This window comes from Larus michahellis, chromosome 9 (assembly GCF_964199755.1).
Source record: "Larus michahellis chromosome 9, bLarMic1.1, whole genome shotgun sequence".
In the NCBI taxonomy this organism is placed as follows: Eukaryota; Metazoa; Chordata; class Aves; order Charadriiformes; family Laridae; genus Larus; species Larus michahellis.
This window is the reverse complement of record NC_133904.1, coordinates 3258240-3284994: the sequence shown is the minus strand read 5'-3', so window position 1 is coordinate 3284994 and position 26755 is coordinate 3258240. Positions and strand designations below refer to the sequence as shown.

General features: G+C 44.8%; 1 protein-coding gene across 9 annotated transcripts in view; it reads right to left on the bottom strand.

Annotated features, from left to right (window-relative positions):
• Window positions 1-1270: 1270 nt before the first annotated feature.
• The window catches only part of DPP8 (dipeptidyl peptidase 8), a 28596-nt gene continuing 3111 nt past the window's right edge, over window positions 1271-26755 (bottom strand). For 4 of the 9 annotated variants that reach the window (XM_074601935.1, XM_074601932.1, XM_074601933.1 and 1 more), the window contains 19 exons: window positions 25694-25963; window positions 24038-24150; window positions 22905-23078; window positions 21832-22000; window positions 20475-20585; window positions 19957-20085; window positions 17854-17915; window positions 16708-16808; window positions 15420-15597; window positions 13991-14150; window positions 12516-12595; window positions 11198-11350; window positions 10427-10562; window positions 9529-9674; window positions 8518-8664; window positions 7610-7762; window positions 5367-5509; window positions 4555-4666; window positions 2027-3938 (listed from right to left, as the gene is read on the bottom strand). In XM_074601935.1, the coding sequence (XP_074458036.1) occupies window positions 3816-3938; window positions 4555-4666; window positions 5367-5509; window positions 7610-7762; window positions 8518-8664; window positions 9529-9674; window positions 10427-10562; window positions 11198-11350; window positions 12516-12595; window positions 13991-14150; window positions 15420-15597; window positions 16708-16808; window positions 17854-17915; window positions 19957-20085; window positions 20475-20585; window positions 21832-22000; window positions 22905-23078; window positions 24038-24150; window positions 25694-25952 (2649 nt within the window). In that variant the 5' untranslated portion in view covers window positions 25953-25963 and the 3' untranslated portion in view covers window positions 2027-3815. Of the gene's footprint in view, window positions 3939-4554; window positions 4667-5366; window positions 5510-7609; window positions 7763-8517; window positions 8665-9528; window positions 9675-10426; window positions 10563-11197; window positions 11351-12515; window positions 12596-13990; window positions 14151-15419; window positions 15598-16331; window positions 16415-16703; window positions 16809-17853; window positions 17916-19956; window positions 20086-20474; window positions 20586-21831; window positions 22001-22904; window positions 23079-24037; window positions 24151-25693; window positions 25964-26755 lie in introns of those variants that run through there. The other 5 variants (XM_074601931.1, XR_012589190.1, XR_012589191.1 and 2 more) reach the window with 5 other exon arrangements.

Sequence of the window (26755 nt, the reverse complement as noted above, 5' to 3'; positions counted from 1 at the left end):
TTCCATAGCCCGCACCCCTACTAGTAAGTAGGGAATGCATTTTCCATTCTAATATAACGAAGTTAGTTAATTTTCAAAGCTTTGCTTGGTGCTTTGAACTCACAATTTCATGAACAAACAAGTTAACTGAGTTTATAAAAATTAAGCAGTTCTGAGTAGTAACTAATTCTACTTTGTTCTGAATAAAGAGAGATAATTGATAACAAAGGGGTGGGGGGTAGGGGTTACAACTCCAATGCGAAGGGTGAAACCCAACAGCTTTGCGCATTGCACGCTCGAGAGGAGTTACTGGAAGCTGCCTCAAAACGGGGTGGAAGAACACGCTCCCCCCAGAAACAAGCACTACCAATCCCAACCACCGCACGAGGAGAAACTGCTGGCATCCACACTCAACAGCGTCAGTACCTCCTCGCTCAGATCCCCGTATTTCATATATATATTTTGAAAGATATATGAAATTAAAACATTCATCTCAAAGACACCTGTGCAACTAATTTCCACCATGCCATGAAGACTCGACCCTGCTCCTGCTCAGAGCAGGTGTCCTGCTGGGCACAGAGCCACAAGCAGATTCCCCAAGGGGACACACCAGCTGTCCGGTTTGGGAGCCGCAGGGATGGATGGTTCCTCCTCACACGTTTTTGCTCCACAGACAACCTCCCTTGCACGTGCTCCCCCCAGATCGCACTAATCCTGCTTAAAATTCACATTAACGAAGCCATTTTTCTTAACATGCAGGAAGGGACAAAGTATAATCCCAAATATCAAACAGGCTGGAACCCTCTTCCCGAGTAACAAGACCACCTCCTGGAACGCAAAGTACGACCTTGTCCTGGAGCAGGCGACGCCAGCAGCACGGAGCAGGGCAGAGCTGCCGCTCTGCACACCAGCTCTGGTCCAGTGCCAGACCAGCACTTCACCACGCGAGGCGCAGGACTACTACTGCTCCCCAAAACACAGATGCAACGGCCCTCGGCACTAACGCCTTCCTGCCCCTGCAGTCTCAATCGCAAGGGGCTTTGCCCTTCGTCTCTCATCACTGGTAATTTGGTCGTTGACTGCGTGGGGCTGGATCACACCTCATGTAAGGCATCTCTCACGCCTTCACCTACAAGCAGGCATCTTTTGCAAGAACTACAAAACTCGGATGGTAAATCCTCCCAGCATTTCCACAGGTAACAGAGCATGGGGTCTTAAAGTGCTTAACTACCGTAAAAAGAAAAAAAAAAATCGTAGGAAAGAAATACATAATTTATGTTGCAAAATAGAGTACTTACAGTATGTTGTACTTTAATATATTTTCGATATATATATTTAAAACAATGGAAGGATGCATTATTGAGAAGTTTTACATCAGCGCTTATAATCGCATCCTGTGCTAAATCAAGCCTAGCCTGGTTTACTTGCATAACATTTGGTTCTTCAGTTCCCAAGAAAGCACTGTTTGATGAAGGCCATTTTTGATCTGTTTTTTAAACAAAAGGATCGATTTCATCTTAAAAATCATATACATTTACATTCACGGGTAATCACCTCTAGAAAAAGAACAAAACCACCCCAAAAAGCAAGTTAATTTAATATTGAACAAAATATAAACAACCCTGGAAAAGGTGGTATCTACTATCTACTATCCACGTGTAATTTTATACATATATGTATATATGAACAGATATAGATATATGTATATATAATACAGCATAAACACGCAAGGAACACAATGGAATCCCACAGTAACAGCTTATACTTGTGTCTACTCACTGCCGTGTCGTTCTAGTTCAAATGCATCAGCACCCTCATCCGTCTCTCAATCCTGACTATATCCCTCCATGGGGACGCTGCGTTTGCTTCAGTCTCAATTAGCTCCTAAGAGAAGACATTACAGGAGCCGGGCTCCTTCCCTGCCATGCCCTTCCCAAAATAAAGCTGTAAGCCTGTTATTGACCTGCTAATGGTATTTTAACTGATCCATTTAGAATCGCTGTGATCTGAAAACCAGAAAAACAGCCCAAACCAAGCATCCCCGCCTCGGAGGAAATTTGCATTTACTGCACGCCTGTTTGCTTTGGCTGTCTTTTGTGTAACCCGAAAAAACAAATCCCATTCTCACACACAGATTTTACAACCATGTAACTGCACCAGCTCCGATAGCTTTGGTGCACATGCCCAGCAGCCTAGCTGAAAAACGATGCGGTTTGATACAATACAGCCAGATTGTGTTAAATCCCGGAGTTTCAGGACCAAGCCGAACAGTACAAAAGCGAGGAAAATACAAGGTTACAACATGTGGAGTGTACTAAGAGCGTAAACACCGAGAGTGATTCCAGATTTTTAGAAGATGAAAAGAAACTCATGCTCTGCTTCTCTCTAGCACCAAAACAGAACGAAAAGGAAGTTCTTAGGTTTCTAAGAAAACCATTAAAACTTATAGGAGTCTCAGAGGCAAGCCCCAAGGGGATAATTTCCCGGATTAAAGGGAATCATTTTGCTATGGATTTCTATCTTAAACGACCTGTTGCAAGTTAAAAGTGACTTCACACACTTATGATGCTTTTTAGCCAAGCCTGCTGCTTAGTTAAAACCTCACTAGCAAAAACACAACTGGGACTGCGTATCCTTTAGGCTTAGAGGGGTTACTTTAAGCTATACAGAAGGGGGTTTCTCAAATACAGCATCATAGTCATGCCACACAGCAATGCTAGAAAGGACCCGGGAAGAGAGGACTGAACACAGTACGAGCCCGGGCAACAGTCCCTCAAATAAAGCAGAAAATTCAATGAGACAATTCATATTGCCTCACATGTAGTGTTTGTAAGGTCTCTACTCACTAAACCCTCTGTAGACCTTTGAAATAGAGTATTAAATTTTAAAATCGTAACAGGATGCATATACCTATATATCATGCTGATGTGACAATAAGAAAAGAGTATTGCAAAACCAGCTCCAGAATGAACATCAGGGAAAAACGCCAACGAGAAACAGGCTGCACTTTTAAGCTTGTTTTTTAAAATTTACAGTTTCAGCTCTTTGACCTGTTAGTTTGCATCTCAGAATAAAAGATTGTTATGCCCATATCACAGTAAAATACCATTTCTCTTCCCCACTGAAATCAAGTACAATCAGGATAGGATCTCAAGCTGCTGAAAGGAAAAAAAAAAAAGAGTATGATTGATGTTGGGGAGAGGAGAAATCATTGAAAAGAACCTGGCATCAACTGAACTGAATCCAAAATTTAAACTCGTTAGGAGGCAGCTTAGAAGTCTTTCTTCTAAAAAAGCAATTAACATCTAGGTAGGTGATGTGTCTAACTTGTGTCCAGCTTCTAAGGAGTGAGACATATCTCTTTCATGAAGCATAAAAGCTATATGATAGCATTTAAAATGTAATACAAGTTGTAACTATTCAGGTAAACTCTTGCCGTGTAGCGAGTAAATCATCCAGTATTATGTAATAAGATACCAAGGAACACACTGTAAAAATACATCAATTATGTCATAATGCTTTTAAAAAGTGAAGACCTGGTGCTATAGAAGTACATTTTCAGTTTCAGCTCTTCCCCCAAGAGAACACCCATGGTACTGCATTATACCACAGACATTTGATTTTATTTACATCTTAAGCTTTAAAGTTATTAGGTCACCGTACTTTAATTTCCTGTATGGCACCAAATTTACTTTTAAAAAAGTGTCTCCGTGTGTGTGTACGTGTGTGTACATGTGGCAGGCACCAGAATGCAATGTTCCATCCTATCTTCTCTAGCTTCCTACACCTCCTCGTTCAGTGAAGCGGCCAGCGGAGCAGAGTTCTGCAGAGGTCAGTTACAGCGCCTTCAGGGCAGCAATACGAGAGCCCAGATTCTCTTGCAGGTAATACAGTAGATGGAGTTCATAGTGCTCTCCCGACTCAGGTACCCTTATACTGTGTCTCTCCTGAGGGTAGATCTAAAATATAAAATAAAGTCATAGGTATTGACAAGAGTCGTGGGCACCAACATTTAAACCGCTCCTCAGAGCCATATTCAAAACGTTCAGGTAATCTCCCTGCATTAACTCCGCAGCTGAGCTAACACACCCCCAGGCTCCATCGCCTGAACTCAGAGACAGCCCAGTGCACCCTCTAACCCAGCCACTGCTGTGCTGGAGGCGATCAGCTTGGCTGAAGAGAGGCAGATCCTGTCCAGAGCCATCACGTAAATCAGCACGCTTCCAGTTCTGCAGCACGGTGCGGGATACCTGCGCTACATCTGCACAGAACCAGCAGGGTTTAATTAAATGCATAACGCTGTTCCACACTGCAGGAACACTGCCGTACTGCCTCCAAACTGCAGATCTCCTCGGGAGCAGCCTTAACTGCTCATTTGCCTGATTTTTTTTTTTTTTTGTTTACTCATAACATCTTCCTTTGAAAAAAGATGTTAGGCTCAAATACTAGTTTTATCCTGGAATTCCAAGCTGCCCAGCACAGCCATGTTACAAGTTCCAACTTTGTACTCCTCAGTCAAAGAGACGCACATTACCATCCTGGTAATACACACTGACATCCTGGTTCTGGCCTTACCTGTAAGTCATAGGGTTTTCCAGCTCTCACTAAAAAGCTGAGCAAAATACTAGTGTGTGCAAAGTGAACATTCTCATCCAGGAATCCGTGCAGCAGCAGCAAACGGTTTGGTCTGAGAAAAGCAAGAGACAAACATTTCTACAAATTATCCCAGAACCTGTCAGTTGTTTCACAGTCCACAAACATGCCTTTAAAATCACTCAACAGGAAAAAAAAACATTGAAGACAGCGATTTCACTACTGTAGATTGCTCTGGATACACGTGTGTCCCAAACCTATTCTTTCCTCCTCTAAAAGTTCTTCCTGCATAGGCGCATCATGGTCAGACCTTTCATCTGTATATCTTCTTTATTCTCAGAAGTATTTCCTAGCTTGGCCAATACAACAGCTTGATGCTTGCTCAGAATCACTGCTGAGTTTCATCTCAGCCTGCTCTGCAGACAAGTCGGTGCTGACACAGCCTTGGAAGACGCAGAAAGCATCCCGATCAACTCATTTTTGTCTAGCTTAATGTGGCCCTAAAGCGCTAATCATAATTCAAGATATGTTTGTCATTTCTTTAGACATAAAAGATAGTCTAATTACAACTAGTATAAGAGGGATTACATGGCATGGCCTGTAATTATGCAAATGTTCATGCAAATATTAAATTTATTAGTGTTGGGTTTTGGTCTTTTTTTTATTATTATTATTTAATACTAGCATTTGTGATTCCAGGATTCAGTTGCCAAGAATGCGGAGACAAAAACGTGTCCATAGGGCTTGAACCTTCCTGGTGAAAAGTAGAAGGCAAGAGCCAGAACCAAACTTACTCCGAAGGAAACTTCTCAGCTTGCATGGCCACCGAACCTAGGTAATACCCCTGCTCGTTGTGATCCGGGTGGCCCATGTAGCGCTCCGTGTAACCAGTGTCATAGAAAATCCACAGCGTGACGGGTGCTCCGGCAATGGCAACCTGCAGGTTCAAGAGGGCTGTCAGCATGGGGAGGGGAATGACAACACCTGACCCCCTGATCTGGGGATGTCCCTCCCTCCCGCAGCTCTATCCCAGTGCAACTATAGTTGCCCAGACACCCTGGTAAGTTCATAATCCAAAGCCTGTAATGGAAAAAGAAAAGCAAACCTCACTCCCCTCCCAGGGTTCATATGTATCAGCAAAGTTCAGCTACGACCTACGTGTGCTGGAAACAAGGCAGCTGCTGAAAACTAGGCAGATCCTACAGACAAATCTGAAGCAACGCTAAACACATTGCCTGCAAGGCCTCCTGAGGGAGGTAGATTTTGTCCAAAATGCAGTGCTCTGCTTTCTGGTTGCAAAACCTTTGTTCATTTGAACGTCTAACAGAAACTGGGATTGACAGCTCCCTCCTCAGCAAACTACCTTGCACAGCTACCAACCAGCAGCTTGCAGAGCGGCTTGTGAAAAAAAGACCAGTAAGAAAAAAAAAAAAAGCACCAAAAAACCCTTTGCAAGGCAGGTATTTTTAAAAGTCAAAATATAACAATCCTTAAGGACTTGAGACAAGTAATTATTAAACCTCTAAGAAATATTCAGGTTGGACTTAGACAAAGCAAGAGCAGCCACAAAGAACAAAAGACGTCCCAAGGGCAATATCCAACTCTTGCCACATCTCTACCTCTGAGCCTTGCCCAACAGCACTCAGGCCATTTACTGCAGTGGTCTAAAGTCAGGAAATCACAAGAACCTCTTTTCAGTGCCTCTTCCCATCCCCAGGTTGCCCTCCTGGCTAATTCAGAACACGCTGCTATGAAGGAGCATAGGCAATTTGATCTGGGAATAGACCAGTCTGCAAAGAAACTATTCTCTCAGGGCAGGAAAGAGGAGGTGGTGTCGTTTTTCAGCAGGATCATTTCCCCTACTTGGTTCACAGCACAAAGAGCTTGGCTGACACAAAGCGGGCAACAGTTGAGACTATAAAAGGTATCTTCAGCATAAATGACCTGAGACTGGTACAGCTATACCAGCACAGTTAAGTTATTGCAAGCTCAACAGTGCAACAGTTAAAAGTTCTCTTACACAGTTCCAGAGAGGGAACATCCTTCTGTGTTTACCTGAATGGGGTGAACAGTTGTTCCTCCTCACCCCAGCTCACGAGAACAGACTCTCAGATATTCCAGTAAAACTGGCCTACCTGAACAGCCCCACACTCCTCTTACAGGCCAGGCTTCTTGAATGGCAAGCGTGTTCTGACCAAAAGCACCCTGCTCGGATTAATGCAGGAAGCCTCACGGACAACACCGTACCTTCGCATCAGGTCAAGATTACGTCTGGCTCATTGGGAGCTGGGGGAAGCGAGCACAGTGAGGGTGCAGTCACACCACACTCTTTGGGGTGGTTACACTCAGTTAAGAACACTACACTCTCCTGGGGAGAAAAGCTGCAAATTTGTGCGGAAGGTAGGAAAGCGCAGCACTTAATTGCACAAATGTAATTTTCTGATTTGAGGAATCGCTGTTAGTATTAATTATTGGGGCTGTACTGGTATCACTGTCTCTGAAAAGCTTGAGTCCCATAACTGTACCAGTAGAGTCTCAATGTGAATACCAGTCCCAGACACCTGTCAGAGCCTAGCAGTGACAACAGGCTTACAGAGGAAGCATCTCATCCCCATGCTTCAAACAGAAACACAAGTGGACAGAACCGAGGAGACAACCCAAGGTCGCACAACTTATAACTGCTCTTGCAATACCCACTGATTGCTGGTTTTGAAAGGTACTATGGCTTGTTAGCAGGCACTAGGCCTTAAAGAGTGAACAGATTTTCAGATCTGTTGTCTGTGAAGTATCAAAAAAATAACAAAAGCCTGGACACCTAATTAGAAATACCGTGGAAGAAATGCTTGCTGGAAAAGCAACTTCTCCCCAAAGTCACCCAAATAGAAGAGTCTTGAAGAAAACAGCCAGAGCACTGTGTTCTCACTTGTCTAGAGCAAGCTCAAAAGTCTTTGTGCTGTGAACACCCACGGGAGGTTACATGATTAAGGAAAAAATTCTGCCTGCACCACCAGAATAAGTACTCAACGTATGAACATACCCTGAAGATATCTGACCTCTGCATTAAAGCCATAAGAGAGAGGTAGCCTCCATAGGACCAGCCATGAATGCCAACACGATCCAAATCAATGAAGTCATACTGTGATGCTAAATACTGCAGCCCTTCCACCTGGTCATCAATTTCTATTTGTCCCTGAGAAGGGAGAGAAAAAGGTAAGTTTTGTTAGCTCCAGGCAAAAGTTACGTTCTCAGGATTTCCAAAAGGTAACCAACTTTCAGACCCAACCACACACCAGCACTCCATTGTGCTAGGCACGTTACGGAAGGATGACCCCTTTCCCACATAAGACAGTAAATACATGCTAACCCATCTCTTAACTGTCCTCTTCTTCATTTGTCTCCTTGCTTGGGGACCAGTAACATTTTTCAGTGTTTTCGCTGTTACAAAAGCAAGGCTGTGTTCTAGCTCTGTGCATGAAAATGGCACTCCCAACACGCAGAGAGCTGCCGTGCAAAGCCAGCAGAGCCTGGCACAGGCCCTCCCTGCCTGTGCCCATGGCCAAACACACTCACCCTCTCCAGCCTGACGCAGGAACTGCCCTGAAGAGTAACCTACACTGCGAACGAAACCATCCTGCTTCATGTGAGCAGCAAAGCATATCTGGCGGAGCCAGAGACCCCCTTTATGAACCACCTTGTGTTATGCCTGCCAAGCTGCAGTTGGTTTGTAACCTCCAACCCTGACATTATACGTTTCCCACATTGAGCGTCTTTCCACCCTCAAATCCACACTGCTCAACTATGTGCAATTCCCCTCCCCAAATCTAGGCAGCATCACACAGGCAATGCTGGGCATCCGTGCCAAATCAGTCCTTCATCTCAAATAACACTGGGACTCGAATCTGTCGCTGGCTGAAAATGAAGAACCAGACTTAGAGCTGCACTTACCATTTTGTATTTAAAGGCTCCTTCAAACTTCAGCCCTCGGTGGCAGGATCCCCTGTTGTCAATCACAACAACACAGTAGCCTAAAGAGGCCAAAGTGTTCAAACGGAAATACTTGATTCCTTTAAACCGATTGTTCACTAGCTGTACCTGGAATGGAAGAAGAACAATGACACAAACGTATGTAATGGAATCCAGAGGTCACCTCTTAATCCAATTTCAGATTGTATTTACATTTACCTTCCTTTAAATGTCTTATGCATTTTTATAATGTAAAGCTTTCAAGATCCCTACTCCTTGCTGCAGGATTCCCTCTCCCTGCTTGTGGTCTGCTGTCAAATAAACTCTCTTCCCCTAGTCACAAGCCATTCTGTGTCACAGATAGAAAAAGCTGAACTGAGCTCCACCGCAGCACCAACGGGCACAGAGTGAGAGGGGCAGCTGCTGACTGCACAACCCAGCCCTGAGCCGCAGCTTCGCTCTTCGCTCTCTCTGTTCTATCCCAGGAGAAGATCCTTCCCTTCACCAAGTCTCACTCCAGCTGCCTTGGACCACAGCAGGGCAGAGCAGAGATGTGGGAAGCAAAGCAGGGCTAAGGGGCTCACCACCTATTCATCAGTGGGAGAAGGACGACTGAGGAGCAAGCACACACTGGTAACGGTCAGAGCTAACAGCGAGCTCCCCTCACATACACATGGGGGAAGTGGAAATAAAGAACAGGAACCCCTACGGAGGAGGAGGAGACAGAACAGGGAATGGGGACTATCTGCACTCCCCTTACTCCCAGTTCCAGCTCTGCTACTCCGTACCTGTTCTCAGGCAAGTGGGAGCACCTCGATCTATGATCTGGAAATCATGACCACTTACAGCGCCTTTGGCCAGGCAGCTACTCACCAAACAGTCAAAACGCTACACGCTCTCCTCAGCACAGAGCAGGAAGAACTGTTCATACAGGAGAGCAGTGGAGCGACACAGGGCAGCCCGCCCCACTCCTCACCAACGTGCTGCACTCACCTGAGGCCCTCCATAGATGAAGAGCACAGTGGGGTACTTCTTTCCAGGTTGCAGATTGTGAGGTTTGTACATCATCCCATAGAGCGTAAACCCCGTGGAGCTCTCAAAGGAGAAGACTTCTGGAGGAATGTAGTCAGGAAGAGGGCCTGTCACAGGCGGGAACAGAGAGGCTGGTTTAACAGGGAACGGATGAATAACACAGCTCTGCTCCAGCCCTGCCCCATCACCAATCTCACTGCAATCCCAGTGGAGCTCTCCCACGCCTTCCAGTGGATGTGGCTGGGAGCAGGCAGAGACTGGGAATGCCCCAGCCTTAGGGGAGCGTTCTCAGTCCAATCCCATTCCCATCCCTGCTCTCCTCTGAGCTCTTCTTCCCTGATAGCCATTACAGGTATCCCATCCCTTTCTAAGCCCACTCAGGACTCACTACATTAATACACGGAAAGCACAGGATACGGGGTATGCCTTAGGGGAGGAGAGATGAAAGGGAACAGAAACACAGTGGAAAAAATAAAAGCACAAGAGCTGTCTCACAAAGACACGAGTAGGCAGCAGCACACAACTATTTAAGAAGTGTATGCCCCTCCCCAGAAGCATGCTCGTTAGCAGGCATAGGGTAATGAGCACAGGGTAAATGAGCACACTTAAACCCCTCCCCTGATGCTAAAACTGGCTTTCTACAGTTTCTACTGGCTTTGACAGTAGAAACTTGGTAACTTCCACGCTAAATTCCTTCATGGACAGTTTATACCTATTTCCAGGAACTCCTCACACAAGCATGAGGTTCAGAGACAAATCTGGCCACCCATAACAGCAAATCTCAAGCAAGCATGTTCTGGGATATCTTTCATTCTGTGATCCTGGTTGTCCTCTTCTAGTTCTTCATCCGCATCATTACCTGCTGAATCTAAAATGGTAGCCCAGAATTCCTTTGTCCTGTGAGCTGCATCATCTTCAGGTCCTGTCAGCCGGTAAAGCGACACACAGTGCGGGTTCTTCTGATTACTGTACTTGCTGATGAACATGTCACAATCCTAGGGAGAAAAAGAACATTACCTTGAACTCCTCAGTGCAGAGGCACATGCAAAAGTGATCATCTCTTTCTGCATTTAGATCTTTCAGAAGATGCTTCCAGACCAAATTAAACCAGAAACTCTGAGCTCTTTTGATAACCGCAGATAGACTCTGACAAGCTACAGTCCTTAGCAAGACTCAGATATTAACACTCCAAAGCCAAAAATACACCTGCAAAACCAATAATGGCACGAGGACCTTGTCGCACATCTTTTTCTGGGTAAAGCATTCCCAGCTGAACGGGCTACTGCTCCAGATGCCTGGAACCCCACACAACCTTGCCACAGGCTCATCTCCTCTGGTGATTGCTCTGTAGCCCACTTCAGGCAAAAAGAGCCAGGCTCGGTTCCAAACAATTCATCCTTTTGCCTGAAGTGAGCTGCGAGTAACTGAACTGGGAGGTCAAATCTAGTTTCCAGGGTGGGTTTATGCACTCACTGTACAACATACAGGAGCACACAACACAGGGTAAAATCTACTTTTGTTATATTCAAATACAGCCTTGTCTGCTGATCGATGAAGGACAAGACTGGTGACAAGCCATAGCAGACCCAGCCAGCCCTGCCTATACGAGGCCTCATAAGCAGACGGGTACCTCGCTGACACAGCAGGCGTGAGAGTAACCACGTTCCGTCAGCCGCTTTACTTCTCCAGGATTCTCATAGTTAACAACGTACAAGTGATGCTCTAAAGGTGAGTCTTTTGTGCCTTGAAAGTACACCAGTTTTTTGGCTTCATCAACATAGATCTGTCAAAAAAACACAAACAACAAAACACATCCCCCAATATTGTTTCTTGGCAAAACAATACCCAGTTCTACTGCCTCCAAGTCTCACCCCCCATTTCCCCTGCCGCACTTCTGTAAAGCCGAGTTGTAGCCCAACAACCTGCAAGGAATAAGCCAAATGACTGTTCTTACTGTCCACCATACTGTCAGTTATGATTCGCACTCCACACCTTGTTGCTCAGCTCTCTCATGCAGGTCTTTTGCTCTTCCCAGTCTCTCCTACTGTTTGCTATGCCAAATAACTCTGTCCCCCACTCTGTGTCACATCCCCACTCTTCAGACCCTTCCCCAAATCACACGTGATATAAACAATGCCAGAAGGAAATCAAGGCAGCAGCTGACTAAACCACTGCCATGTTAAATATTCCTCAGTTGTCCCTGCAGACAGCAGAACAGATTCAAATGCAGGTCCACTTCCACACCTCATTCCCCAACCTCATTTCTAATTACCATTTAGGATGGATTTCAAAGACCTTTACAAAGTCCAAACCAGTCAAACAATTCTCCCTGACCTGCTGTTTGATTCAAATGATCAAAGAATTTATCCAGCTCCGAGCTAGACGAGCAGCAGTTTAGGGAACATTCCTTCCCTCCTTGTGCAAGCTCACAACACACAAACACTGTGTATTCTAGCTAAAAGGAGACAGGGCTAATACATTTATGCTGATCCCTCCAACGAGTATCTCTTGATTCCAGGACAGCAGCTGGACCATACCATGACATCTTGCTGCTCACGAAACATGGAATTTCCTTACTGCTGCCTTGCAGTATTTTTGCTCCCTTCTCTTTAAGCCTTGAACTTACTGGGGAAAACTCCTTGTTGACAAGGATCCATGCAGGAAAAGAAAGGAACTAATGTTGCCTGCGTTGCTTTCCCACACTGCCAAAACCAGAGCTTATGGTCCAAAATAGCATATCAGAGGTGGAGACGGATGAAAGCACACTGTAGACCAAAAAGCCTACATGATACATATGCTCAAACTCAATAATGGGGAGCGGCAAGGTCCATTCTTCTCAGGGAGCAGTGCATCCTTAATGCAACACGTACTGAAGCCTCATTAATGCAACATGTACTGATTCGTGAGGTCCCAGCCATCATCTCCCTGCAGCAAGAGCAGAGACTTACATTGGATCCATGTCTGCCAAGCACTTCCCATTCTCCACTGGTAATCGCTATCTCCTCTTTGATGGGGCACTTGAAGTCACCTGCGAATAACCAACATACAAACAGAGATTTTACACTTTTACATCTTACAAAACACACGGTCACAATAATACTTGTTCTTTTGAAGCTTTTTTACTAGACTAAGCCCAAGAGCAACCTGCTTTCGCAGAAGACCCACACCTCTGCCAGCTCCGCAGATAAATGTTATGGATAGTACTATTTAAAATTCGGTGAGATATATGTTCAAGGATTTACAGGATTCAACCTACACAGCTTGCTTGCCTATTTTCAGTTTTTTTAAGTTCTTTAGTATTTGGTCGCTCGCAGAGAAATGGAGGTTTTATACTGAAAAATGGGCGTGCAAAGGGAATTCTCAAGATTTCAGACAATAGGGAATTTTGAAACAGGGTGGGGAACAACTCTGCTTCTATAAGATGGTTTCACTTCCCTTCGAATGAGGTAGATTTAGAGAGGGAAAAAAAAAGAGTCAGATGCATTCAGAGAAATTGAATCAACCCAGATTATAATGCTATCTGGGACAAAAAACAAAAGCAAAACCACCAAAAAACCCACCTGCATGAAAAATAATACCTCTAGTAAAATTAGGTGTATTTTTTGTACATGCAGAGATCAGTAAGTGCCTTCAATACACACCAAGTAAATTAAGTATCACAGCATGCAACTGTGTATTAAAGAATACACGCTGTGGAAAAGCCACGCCGGGAGCTTTGCGCACAGCTATATCATGCATCTGAGCAAGACCAAACTTTGACTGCAGCTCAGAGGCACAGAGTCCTTGAATTTTTCTTTTGTTCTTAAGAGCAGAGAGGAATTGTCTGAGTAGTTGTAATATCATAGCTTTTGCTGCCAAGCACACGTGTTCATTTTAAAGGGACTAATATGTGGGCCCTCCACAGACCTTTTTACAGTGTGTTCAAACCATGCTCTTTGTCAGCCTCTCTGCTACCAACCTGCTTGTACACGCTGACAAGGACTATGTTGGTTTTACTTGCAAAATCAAGCCCTGAATCAATGTGCCTTTATCAGATACATTGGACCCTGCACATCAGAGGTAGCCGTGTTATTGCTATAACGATTAACCTCTGGCAAAGTCGGCACACAAACAGTTCCAACGTTGACAAGGAAAAGCCAACTAAGTGCATTTCACAGCATCACAGGGAGCTTGTTTCCCATCTGATTTTTTGAAACTTTTCCTTCTAGTCTTTAAGGAAGAAATCAGAGTTAAAACTAAGTCTTGCTGAATACAGAACAACCGCTGTACAATTTCAAGAGGAACGACGGTACAGTGAAGTGCTTTCCTGGACAACAGCAAGAGTTTCCAATAAGACAGCAATTCCTGCCACCTGGAAGGACATTTATTTCCTCATTAATTGGCAGTAAATGCCCAATTAAAGCAAAAGAATAATTTCACTTACTTGGAGCAGGGAGGCCTCCACACGACCGTTTATACTTGCTCTCCTTCAAAACCGAGATGACTTTGTATAGGTGCCGGAATCCTGTTTTACACTCAGAGGCAAAAATGAACTCTATCTCATCTTCATGGGTTTGAGGGAAAACATAGAAGATATCATGGATCTGTGGAGACAGAGCAGTGGATTATTGTGAACAGCAGGACTCTGGCACTGAAGTCACACATGGTAAGTTCCTCTTACTGCTCAACACAGAAAACACAGCTCACGCTAGCAGGGTGCAGCACTGTCCCTTACTGGCAGAACCAGTCACGCTTCTGAGCCAGGGGGAGTCTGCAGACAGCAGTCACATATGCTGCAGGCTTTTTGCTAGTCTAACTTCTGGCCACCAAATTAATCAAGTTTTTCTGCATCTGCCTTTCTAGCTTCGATACAGAGGTGGGTCCAGCTCCGCAGACACCCAGAGAAGCCAGAGTTCAGTGGTCTCCTCTGTCCAGTGCAGTCTAGAAACCCGCAGGTGAAGGGTGATTTAAAGAAAGATGAGCTGACATCATCTTCCCACTCATGAAGATGCCAACTCTTGCTTCAAGGGACATGGGAGCATTTATAAGCTGCCAGTCAAAAACCACTCCAGCCAGTAAAAATAATGGAGCAAGGACAACTCACTGCACCATCCTGAAACCACTAAGGAGAAAATATGGTATGATAGACAGCACTCGCTGTATAGAGATCGTTCACTGGAAGGCTTTGAGCAAATGTTCTCTGCTGAAAGACCCAACTACCTGACAGTGACTGATGTTCCCAGGGTTTCCTGCACCCTGGCACACCTCCAATGGGATGTCATTTTAGAGACACGGATCTTTATCTGCAGAAGCGTGAACAGCACTCATTTATACCACATTAGCCTAGCACACTGGTGGCCAGTCTCACAGCAGAGGCCCTAGGGCACACCTTCGAGAACACTGCACACGAATTTATTTCATCAGACCAGATGTAGTTAAGGACAGTTTTTAATAACCGTTAGCAGACTCTTGGGACTTTTTCACCTAATATCACCTAGATACATCTTTGTTGGCTGAAGAATACTTCACCTGTTGGCACTGCTGTTGGTGAACAACTGGCACCAAGAAGCCAGAGGGCGTCAGCAGCTGACACTGTGGGCAAGGGGCTGCCCTGGAACGGCAGAGCCCTGGGCTGCGCTCCTAGCTCTGCCTGACCACTGCACAGCCTCAAGCAAAGCAGTTCTGCTTTCACATCCCAAATCTCTGTTCTCTACATACTGTGAACTCTTTACAGCAGGAAGCACAGAATAAGCACAGAACTTGCACAACGGGAATATTCTCGTAGGCAGCACGGTAACACCAACGTTCTCAAGTGCTACAAATAAGGCCTCGATCAGCAAACTGTCAGAGAAGGCTGAAATTCCAATTCTTACATTTATCCAGATGTCTGTTGTTTCTTCATAAATAATGAAAGGTGTAACAGAATCTGGTACAGAATCGATAAGTTTCTGTCTCTCCATTGCATCATCTTCTGTGGGGATGAATAATGCAGGAGGGATCAAGACTATCTGAAGACGAGTTTGGGAACGATCCAGTAAGATGGACCAGATGCTGTTGAGGAGACAGATATTAGACAAAATAACACGCAACCATGAGTATTAGACAGATCTGAAAATCTCGACAGACGCTCATTAGAACTAGGCATTTTGAGGGAGTCGAGAATGTTCAGTTTCAGATTAAGCACAAAGCCACATGTAAAATTTCACCCACATAAACAAATCTCTTCCACAACACAAGAACTTATTTCACTTCATTTCCATTTTGCATAAGCACTGCCGGTTCAAAAGTTTAATTAACTCTATTCTCCCAGATTTGAGTTGTGCTTTAGGGGAGAAAGATAAGAGAAAAATCAGAGGGAACAACGAAGCAGAAAATTTTCAATTGAAATTCCAGGATACTTGTGAAAATACTGATGTTGTAAATCTATACCTGGCAGAGAATAATACCTGGCAGCTAAACGGACTGGCAGCAGACCCTGCCGTACTTCTGATGACTTTACATGTAGCTCTAACAATAATCCCGCAAAAAGCAAGATAATGGAGCAAATGTGTCCCTGCATTTCTTCCACATTTTGGGGGGAAAAAATAAATTAAAAAGATGAAAGCCATCTTTAGATTCAAGAACTGGAGAAGCTTCTGGTGAGTTAGAAACACTGTACTACATCATCTACAGGGTTAAAAATGACATGCAAATGTAAGTAGCACTTACAGCAGGTTTTCTGATCAGTAAGTCTGGTCAGCAAGGATGGTCCAGTGGTTAGGGCGCTAGCCTAGGGCCTGGGGGACCTGGGCTCATTTCTCTCCTCAGCCACAGACTTCCTGTGTGACCATGGCAAGTCACTTAGCCTCTCTGGGCTTCAGGTCCCCATCTGTAAAATGGGGACAATAGCACTGCACTCTCTCCCACAGGGATGCTGAGAGGACACATACATCAAAGGCTGTGAGCGCCCAATACCAAAGCAGTAGGGCCAGGTACCAGAGAAAGAGGCAAGGAGGACTCTATTTTGGCTTTTGGAAAAATCGTCCCCTTTGCACAAACAAGTTTGTAGCAATGTAAAAATGAAAGCAGGCTTAAGCTTGAAAACGACAAGAGACCGCTACATTCTGCTTCTAACTGCATTGCCCCAAACCCTCTAAGCAGAGACAGGATTAACATACGCACTATTTTCCTTCTGGCGTCCACCCAGCTCTAGCAATGTACTCTACTCCTTCAAAGAGGATCTCGAACGGCTGAACTAGCTCTTTATCCACAACATCTGCAATCTGTTGACAAAGCAGCAATTCAGTGACACTGAGATGAACCCCCACAACCAGTTTTCATGCACGATGAGAGTCTGGACACAGAAGACTTCTTCTGTGCAGCTCACGCAATTTAGATTGTTCAGCCTTTGCAACACAGGGGATTCAACCCCATCTGTAGCCAGACACCAGCACAGTAGGAGAGCTGCACACTACCAGCACAGCCAGGGCTGGCACTTGAGAAATCTGGATGCTGCTCACAAATTCATTGCTCATCTTGGACAAGTCACTTGAACACTCAGTTTCCCCATGTAAAGGGGAGGTGATTTGTACCGAGCTATTTTGTAAGGTGTTTTCATCGGTAGATGTTGAACATCCTGCACGACATCCAGTTACCAACGCGGCTCTAATTCACGATACGCAGTTCTGCAGTCTGTCCCTGCTGGGACTGGGAACAAGTCACAGTGGTACTCCAAGGGTTGTGACGCCTTTCCCTGCCTTTGCTGGCTGACGTCAGCATTGCTATCCCAGCAGGCAACTGATGATGGCTCAAGCAGCTCAAGAGTAAATAGAATCCCAATAATGTATGGCTGTTACTGTATCTGTTTGGTAAGATTAATTTCCCAACTGTCCGAAGATCCTGGACTGAGCTACAGAAATTTCTGCATCTGTTAAAAAATCCCAGGGTGAAAGCAAAGTTCATCTCTTTCCATATGTCCAAGCTTTTATAAAGCGATACATTCTTTTTACGATCAAATTTTCCCAATATCTGCAGCCAATCAAGAGACCTGTCACATAAGGTCTAACCACCCACACCTGGAAAATTCTGCTCTGCAGCTGAGTTCATAAACCAGTGGTAGGGAAGGAAAGCACAGCCTTGACAAATACTGCTGTACACACAGACACCAAGTATCTGCACAGGAATGAGCCAAGTGCACTGCCTCCAGAGAAGCCATTAAGCTATAACAACCAAGAAAGTTTGTTTGTACTGAACTGGAAAATGAATTGTAGCAAAAAAGAATCACAGAAGTTATATTTGTTTGGAAAACAAGCAGAACATCGGACTTACTCTGCCTTCCGCATTGATTGTCACTTCAGATATCTTGAAAGTGACCTTTGGATTTGCTGTACCTATAAAAACAGATGTTAGCAGTCAGGCACCAATTGTTTGCTTCCAAGAGGGCAGAAGACCTGAAATGTGGATTACTGTGGTGTTATTCCGACAGAACTGGAAGAGACAAACAGCAGAACGCTCTTTGATCAAATAGCCTACTTGCATGTGTGAGAGACAGCACAGAACAAGGCAGGGAAAAGACTGCAAACATGAGGCAGACTCAGCAGATATAATCCTGTGAACAGATCTGATCAAGAGCCATGCTACTGTCAAGCCACAGCCAGTCTTCTCTCCCACAAAGGACGCATGCACTAGCTGGAAGTAAACGCTCAGGAGTGATCGGGATGGCAAAGCAAGCTTTGGTTTCCTGTTTGGCTGTTATTCTTGAGGTCATGCGTAAAAAGTGATCCAGTGCTAAAAAGCACCTTTGAAAATTAGAGCAACTCACTTTTAAAAACCTATTGCCACGACTGTTGAGGTTAAGATAACAAAGCCACATATTTGTGTTGAAACTGAAAATCTAAAGTTAACTCTTTACAAACGCCTGCACAAAGCAGCACCTCATCCTGCTGTACAGCACCTGCAGTGCCAAATGTCAGGGCCTGCTCCACAGTGAAGATGGACTATAAAGAATAAAGCCGCTGCCAGCTGATCCCCAAGAAGCCACACGTGACAAATTCCATGTACTCTGAACATTCTTGATGCTGCTGTGAAGTACTCCCACTTCATCAACCCGGTTTATTTACAAGAACTGATGCACTGAGGTGAAATGACTTGCCTCGGGCCACAGTCCTGGTCTATTTAAGTACTTACCTGCTCCCTGGGAAGAATTTTCTCCACTACCTCAAGCTTTGCCCTCCTGACAATGCACAGAAAAGTGCTATTGCCCCTGCAGCTCAGACTGGAAGCTAAGGCACAGAGATTAAAAACGAGGGGTTTGAGTTTTTTTTTTTTTTTTTTTTTTTTTTTTTTTTTTTTTTAAAGAGATTTGGGCTTCAGTTTGCTCGTTTTCCTAAACTGCTGAAACTTAGCATGGAACAAAGCTACGACCCTCAGAAATCTGGGTGTATACAAGCACCAAAAAACATGAGGAGTCATCTCTCTCTTCCCAGGCTAACACTGAGCCTTTCTTCCTCCTCGAAACAAGTAGTAGGTCAGGATCATAAGCAGAAAGCTTTTCCCAGTGGATCAGGGAATCCACAAGTTCTGAATGAATTCTGCAGCTTGGAATGGTCAGCCAAACAGAAGATATTTCTCCAAAAAATAAAGATTTCAGGAGTGAGGAAAGATAGTGAACCACCATTATCTGAGAGCAACATGCCCTGCTGTAACAGCAGGGAAATCTCAGAAGAACAAGGGTCAGACTGTTCAAATTTGCCCCATACACCTGGCACATGCCAGTGAATCAGCCCCCAGCAGGTCTGCGTAAGTCCCGCTTTCCTCATTCCAATGGAACTCCACTTCATATACTTCAAGCCTGCCCTCACCCTGCTACTGCTGAAGCCTCTGGATCATTTACTGTTTGAAAATGTGACAACAGGGGGTTTTCCTGGTGTGCTGTAAGCATGCTGAGTTCATTGTTCAAAGTCCACGTGCAATCACGGAAACCAGCGTCCTTCAAACCTTGAACTACCAGGGCACCGCCACCAGCTAAACAGAAACCCTCCCGAAAAATCAAAAGGCCATAATTCTGCAGCTATTCCCTCAGAGACACAGGGCTATAATGAGAATCAACTCCTCAACAACTCAGATCTGCCAGGATCTGAGACAGCAGCTCCAAAATAGTGACAATCAGATAGGGTTTCCGCCAACTCCTGAGACACCCAGACTCCGAGCTCTTAGTAACCACATGGCTGGAATATCAGCAGTCAGCAGTGACTAATCTAACCTCCACAGCAGCAGTCCCCAAACACATTTCCACCACCTGGACACCAATTCAAAGACTACGCAACACCTCTCCAACAACCCCCTGCTCTAGGCCAGGGGAGTCACTGCTGTCAGGCACATGGAATAAAGTACGTGTCTCCCAAAAACAGATATAAGGTATCAGGGTCTCACCAGTTTTGGGGTACCGGAAAGAATCTGTTCTTCTTGTCTCCAGCATGGGCGATGTGACATGAATAATTTCCACCTCTGACTCATCATTTTCTTCATAAAGAATTCGAAGAACTTTACCCCCATTCAGTGCTGTAAATGAATTAACATTTCCTGGTCAGAACAACTCCCATTATCAGTTACTGCAGACATCAATATTCTCTCAGAGGCACAAGCAGGTAGGAAGGATGAAGAAAAATCCAAGGTCTGGGATTCACATTTCATTAAGCAAAATAGTCTGAGAGTCTTACAACTCCTACCACTGTTGTGAGAAGGAAAGTCTCTTCCCCCAGTAAGATGTGTTCACAAGGTCACTGTAACACGCCCACCGCAGCGGGTAGTTCAAAAGGAGCTATAAGGTTCTTATATCTTGCATAAAGACAAGTAACAAAAAAAAAAAAAAAAGCACCTCTGCACTGGACAGCATAGCAGGGAGGAGCACTACTTGTGCCTGTCAGACACGCTGCATCCTCCACACTTACTTGGCTGTGCCTTTGGGCTCCACCAGTAGCCCGTGTATCTGTCAAATTCCTCCTGCAATACGAAAGTAGCCACGCCAGCAGATTTTGGATCCTCCTCAACACTGGCCAGCTCTAAAAAAAGACACAAACGAATCAGTTCATGATGTACTGCAGAATCAAACCAGTTTTGCATTATCCTAAACATGGCCCAAGTTCACCCCCAGGAAACAATTACACGATAATAAATCTGACTTCTCAGCAGATCTGTTTTCTTCTTCTGCCGTGCTCTGTTGATTTACTTAGGGAGGAGCTATTCCTCTCCGACACGGCAACTTCTTTTAGGAAAGGAAAGCGATCCACCCTTCTTACTCCTACCCAATTAGTCTCTCAATTGGCTACGTGCTAATTGAAGAAAGAAAACGTTCTCTCTACCTGAGCCCAGTGAATTGGAACCACAACTTTTGAGAAAAATCAAAGAAAAAAAACCAAAAACAACCCACCCCAAACCTTTCTGAACAACTGAATGGAAAATGTCAGAAAATTATTCAGAAAAATGAAAGCATCAGTATTTCATTCACTGCACAAACCAAAAGTAACCGACTTACATAAGACCTCAACACGATGACATACCCATAGGGCTTCAATATTTTTCCTGTTACCCTGGAGGTAACTTAGCAGCGCTCCATAAATAATTATCATCTGAGAAGGAGTCACCGCTACAGTTTATTTTTAATGTACTTACATAATATTTTAATATTTAACATTTAAATAAGATAAAGCATTATTACAAAGTGTCAGAAATTTTAATTTAACTAAAATTTAAATGATATAGTTCAAATACAAGGTGATTTAAATACAAAACACAATTGATTTTTGAGAACTGATTTATCCACAATTTACCATTTTCCTTCCTCCAGGATACAGGTCTAAAACACACCTGGAGAGGGTAAGAAGCGAGGACCTAAGTTACTGAGCGTGAGGGGCCAGCAGAAACCACAGTGCTATTCAGAAACTGTCTATATTGTTTCTAAAAGGCCCGCAGCCCGATTTCACCGACAGAAACTTTCCTCCAGCTCTATTCCGCCCACAGCTCCTCCACACAAAAAGGCTGTTCCGGTAAAAAGGAATGTGCCGTGTTCCAGGAGAAGAGCCCTTCCATATGTATTCAACAAATAACTCACTTTGCCAGATTCCACAGTGCAGGGAAAAGAATCATCGCACAATATTTGCACTAGAAACATGTAGAATTTGACAAAAAAAGGCGGAAACAGTGTCCATTCCCCCAGATTTCAGAAGAACCCCTCCTGCCAATGCTTAATTCAGTCTAGCAAGAACAAGCATAGAGGCGGTGTGGAGATTTTAATTCAGGATGCATTACCATTGTGCACAAATGTTAGCCTCCTTTCTTCCCTGGTTTCTATATTGGATATCCAGATGTCATTGCTATGGATAAATGCAATCCAATTTGGATCAGCAGGACAAAGTTTGGGATCCATACGGATATTCGGACAACCGGTCTCTACGAGAATGGGTCTTAAAGGCTGTTGCTGTTTGAAAGGGAAAAAAAGCACAGTAAACAATGATAACACATGGACAATACAGAAAGTAAATTGGATTACCAGGTTTCTAAGTCCACAGTAGTGTGGACACTGACTTCAAATACACAGGTTTACAACAGAGGAATCTTATCAATTTTAAACACAGAAAAATATTATGCAGATATTTTATAGGGAAAGTTGTGCTTCTACCATAGCTGCACAGATCCCACTAGGGCTCGTTCAGCAGTGCTGAGGATTAGCCACAAATCAGAAGGCAGCTTCTCTAGAGCCTGGCACACTCTTAAAAACAGCACCATAAATAGGGGCTGGCAGAACATACAATCTTGTCCTCCAAAAGGAACTCAGGGTACAGTAAATTCCCCCTGACAACACGGTTAGACAGACATCAGGCACTTGTTATAATAATAAAAAAGTATTTCAGCTTTGAAGTCCAGCTTCAGCACCAGCAGAATAAACGCTGCTTGTTCTGAAAGTTACACAGACAAATCTTGTAACACATACAGCACCAATTGCTGAACAGGGACCTCTAAACCACAGCTTGGGAACAAAAGCTGCTTCTGATATGACTTCTCACTACATGAAAGAGCATGGAGCCTTTGTGTGGCTTTTTATTGGCATTGCTACTTATGAAAAATCAACAAAATCTGGTGTTCTGCCTTGCTGCCACGGTTTCTACCATTTCTTGTAATTCTCCATTCGAGTTTCTACAACCGTGGAAACGCATCCCTATGGAGGACTTCTCCATGTTTCAAGGGTTATGAAGGCTACTTGCCGCGCTAGTGCAGCAATAACTGATGATCATGCTCTTTTGCTTTCACTCCAAGCCAAAGGAGCCTCTAGCCAGCGCAAGGAAGTACTGCAGTGAGACAGGAGGAGAGACGCGTAAACTCACAGTGAATCCATGAGGGCCTCCATCTTTTACGTGATAAATTCCACTCCCAGCCTGAAACAGAAAGGTGCCACTTTCTCGGTGGTAATCATAAGAGGCAATCCCAATGGTGCCAATTCGCTTCCTCTCCCGCAGCAACTCCTCTTCGCGAGAGTACATCCCATAGTCCAGGATGGCCTGAATACGGGCAGAGAAGCAGAATCAACACCTCTGCTCTGCATGTCTTACTATACTGTCAGAGCATCTCTGTATGCCAAGCTTCCAGGAGCAGATGGCTGTGCAGACAACCTCCTCCTCCAGAATCCTGCTGGCGGCTAGAAGCCTACTCTTGCTTGTGCCTCTGCCACCAGCACTTGTAGGTGCAGGCCACGATCGGATCCTACACAACTGTAAACCTGATAGCCACTTCTCCCATAGCAAGGCTGGTGTTATTTCCAATATTCACTGTATAAAAAAAATACCAGACTGAAGGTCTGTTATTTCTAGAACGAGCAGGAGAATCTTTGCAAACTTTTGCAAAGCTACAACAGTGACTGGTCTGGTGGGAGGAGAACACAGCATGAATTTTATGTCTGGCTGACAGCCTCAGGAAATAACATGGGAAAAAAACCACCTAATTCCACATGGGGTTTGTCCCACCTCCTCCAGCCTGCCACGGTGCCTGGGGTGGGACTGGTGTGGGCTTGCTATGCTCAGAGGTGAAAAGGGGACACACGTCCCTGTGAGTGGGAAACGGATCCTCTGCTCCGGCATGAGTCACAGAGCCACTGACTGATCCTCAGGGGGGCTCATCACTTTCCCCTGCAAGACAGTGATCATTGGAGACTACAGGCTCCTTCAGCAATTTCCAGGATCTCACAGCAGACAATTTGATGCAAATTAGCACTTGCAGTCGCTGACGGCAAGGGAGGAATCATCCAGCACACGCAGTTTTTATGATGCAAAAAGGCTGTAGCTCCAAACACTGCTGAGAAAGCCGTGCTTGTTTTTGAGATGGCTGCAGAGTTAGCCAAGTACAAGAAGAATCTTAAAACGTTTAAGAACATAAACGCCAAACCTTAATGACAGCTTACAGGTGCCCCAAAGCCTGTGTACTTGCTATGCTGTCAAGAAGCAAGAAAGAAATCAGGACCCACCGGAAAAAGATCCAAAAGAGGCTTCCAGGAAAGCAACAGGACGGCAGCTTTGTTTATGGTTTTGGGAATTTCAGAGTAGAAGAGCGTGTTCTCCCTGTTCTCCCCAGACATTGCTATTGTGAAAGTGAGAAGAAAAAAAAAAGTATATCAGCTTTCTGTTAATAATCCAAACGCTCTCAAAGGATACCAAGAAGAGTTTCACAGGCCCTTCCTACCAGAGAACGTACTGACAGTCTCTGCACTGCAGCCGTGCTCTGGGAATTTCCTGCTTCACAGAAATTCTAGTCACGGAGAAGGCAGAGAACAAGGAAATACACCCAGGCTTACCCCACGCTGCCTGAAGTGTACCTGTGTCTTCCTGAAGGCTGGGAACCCTTTTATTTCATAAGCTTTTAAAATCAAGGAGGGCCTTTCTGATAAATCCCCCGGCTGGAATACAGCGTGATGCAGCTTGCATTTCAAAGATAATGAGTGTTTAGAAAGGTTTGAATGTCCCTTTCCTGCTCCTCTCCCTCAGTGTTATTCAGATTTCTGAAAGCTCCTGCCAAGGCACATGGGGATCAGCCCAGAGGGTGCCAGATGTGCCTTGGCGAAGGCCAAGTCTGACCTATAGCTCAGGAAGTGGCACGTAGGAAACCAGAGCTCATCTCAGATGGGGGCAACCTTAACCCACCCTCAATGTGCTTGAACTCAGCATCATTCAAGGATTATGACCCCCGTCCTCCAAAAAGGGGAAAAAGAGGCAGATCAGCAGCTTTCTGACTGCACAGCACATGCAAAGACTCTGTGAATCACAAATCAGAGCTTAAGCAACTAGCCTAAGCAGCAAGCAATGGGGCTAGAACATGGTTCCAGCTCCTAGGCCTTTGCTCTGTCAATTGCTTCTCCCCCTAACCCAGTTTTTCATGGACTTATGTTCAGCTGGCGCAGCTTTTGACAAAAGCATTCCTCTGCCACAAGGCCTGCTCCAAAAAGCCACACAGAAGGTTGCTCACAGTATCACTTACAGTGGCAAATCACTTCAAGCACAGCTGCAATTTAGAAATGCACAACACAAAGTGAGGCACTGAGGCCAAGAACAATAAATTGCATTAAGTTCTTCATTATCAAAACCAAAAACGTTGAGAAAAACACTTACTCCTTAAGCTGCCCCCGCCCTACGCTGCTATTTATTCCCTCCAGAATCCCCGGAAAACCTACTCCATCTGTAGCTGGGGCACAAAGGACTTTCAAAACTATAATGTTTCGGAAGGAAACTTCAAAGAAGAAAAAGGTTCTACCCACTAGTTGTAATTAAAGAGTAAGGAGATCAAACTGACATAGCCTTTGGAGAGGGGATAGCGTACTTGGAGTGAGAGAAAACAGACCGAACAGACTGAACCCATCCTCCCAGCCAGGCAACACGCCCCAAAGGACATTTCACAGTTCTTTTCTAGCTTCAACTGGCCTAATGGGTCACCTCCAACCACACCATTTCTGTGGGAGATCATTAGTGCAAGTTTTAATGAGACTTTATGATTGTGACACCTGACCAGCCAATCTGGTCTGAAATGCATTCTGATTTAACCGACAGAAACACCGAGCTCTCAAGAACAGTCAAACCCGAACAGCCCCTGCCGTGACTAGTCAAAGCACAGACTGTCACAGCAAGCTTACCCAGGTAGTAGATCCTATCAGAATGAGGTCCTTCAGGATCATTTTTCTTCACAAACGTAAAGTCATGAGGGGCTTTTGCCATCATGTACCCATGATACTTCCGTGTATCTGTGAGCAGTTTCCGAAGCTGGCTCCAGGAATGTCTCTCTACATAGAAAGGTTCCAGTTTTGGCTGCTCCTCTCTCTGGACCTGCTCCTCACGGCCCGCAGTTTCAAAGATTTCAAGGCCCGGCTGTTCAGTTTCCATGGCTGCTGCCATGTTGCATGTTTCTGGAAGAACAGAGTATCAGAGGTTCAGCATTGCCTTCCAGCAGCCCAGCAAACATTCACTGCAGACTCCCAAAACACACCACGGTAAAAATGGTACAAGAAAACCACCAGTTCACAGGGAAAAAAAATAGAAGAATGAAAGGACTAGGAAAGAGACTTCTGCTGTGGAAAACAGGCTACCAACATTCAGCCTTTCAAAATGGGACTAAGAACTTTATAGAGCCACACAGATTTATTGTTGTTTGCCTTTCCCACCCCCCGACATACCAACTACTCAGTTCATGAAGTGGATAAACTCTTCCCTGTTAGGCTCTTACCTGTGTCTTCCTCCCTGTGAACTGCATGAATATCACCTCGCTATAACCAATATTAGAATGGGGGATGATTAGGACTGTAGCAAAATCTGGGACAACCAACAGCCAACAATATCAATAGTTGATTTGGAACCTCCAGGCCACACACGATGGGCCTAGGCAACTGCATGCCCTTATCCCATTATGCTCCTAGAATTTCTTTGGTTTGTTCACGTTTCCTTTCAAACAAAGCTTGGAAGGGTCCAGCAGCAATCATCATTATCGTATCATTTCAGGAATATAATTACAAATACTGTACGATGACACCCTTCCAGAAGAGTCAGGTCAACCCTCAAAAGGAGAGTTTTTTTCTATATATAGATCGGAAAGGCTGCACAACTGTTCTGCACACTGCATCAGAGCTTGATGGCCTGAGCCTAACAAAAACATTAATATGGATTAAATAAAGCCTTCCCAGGAAAGGCCCACGGAACCTCAA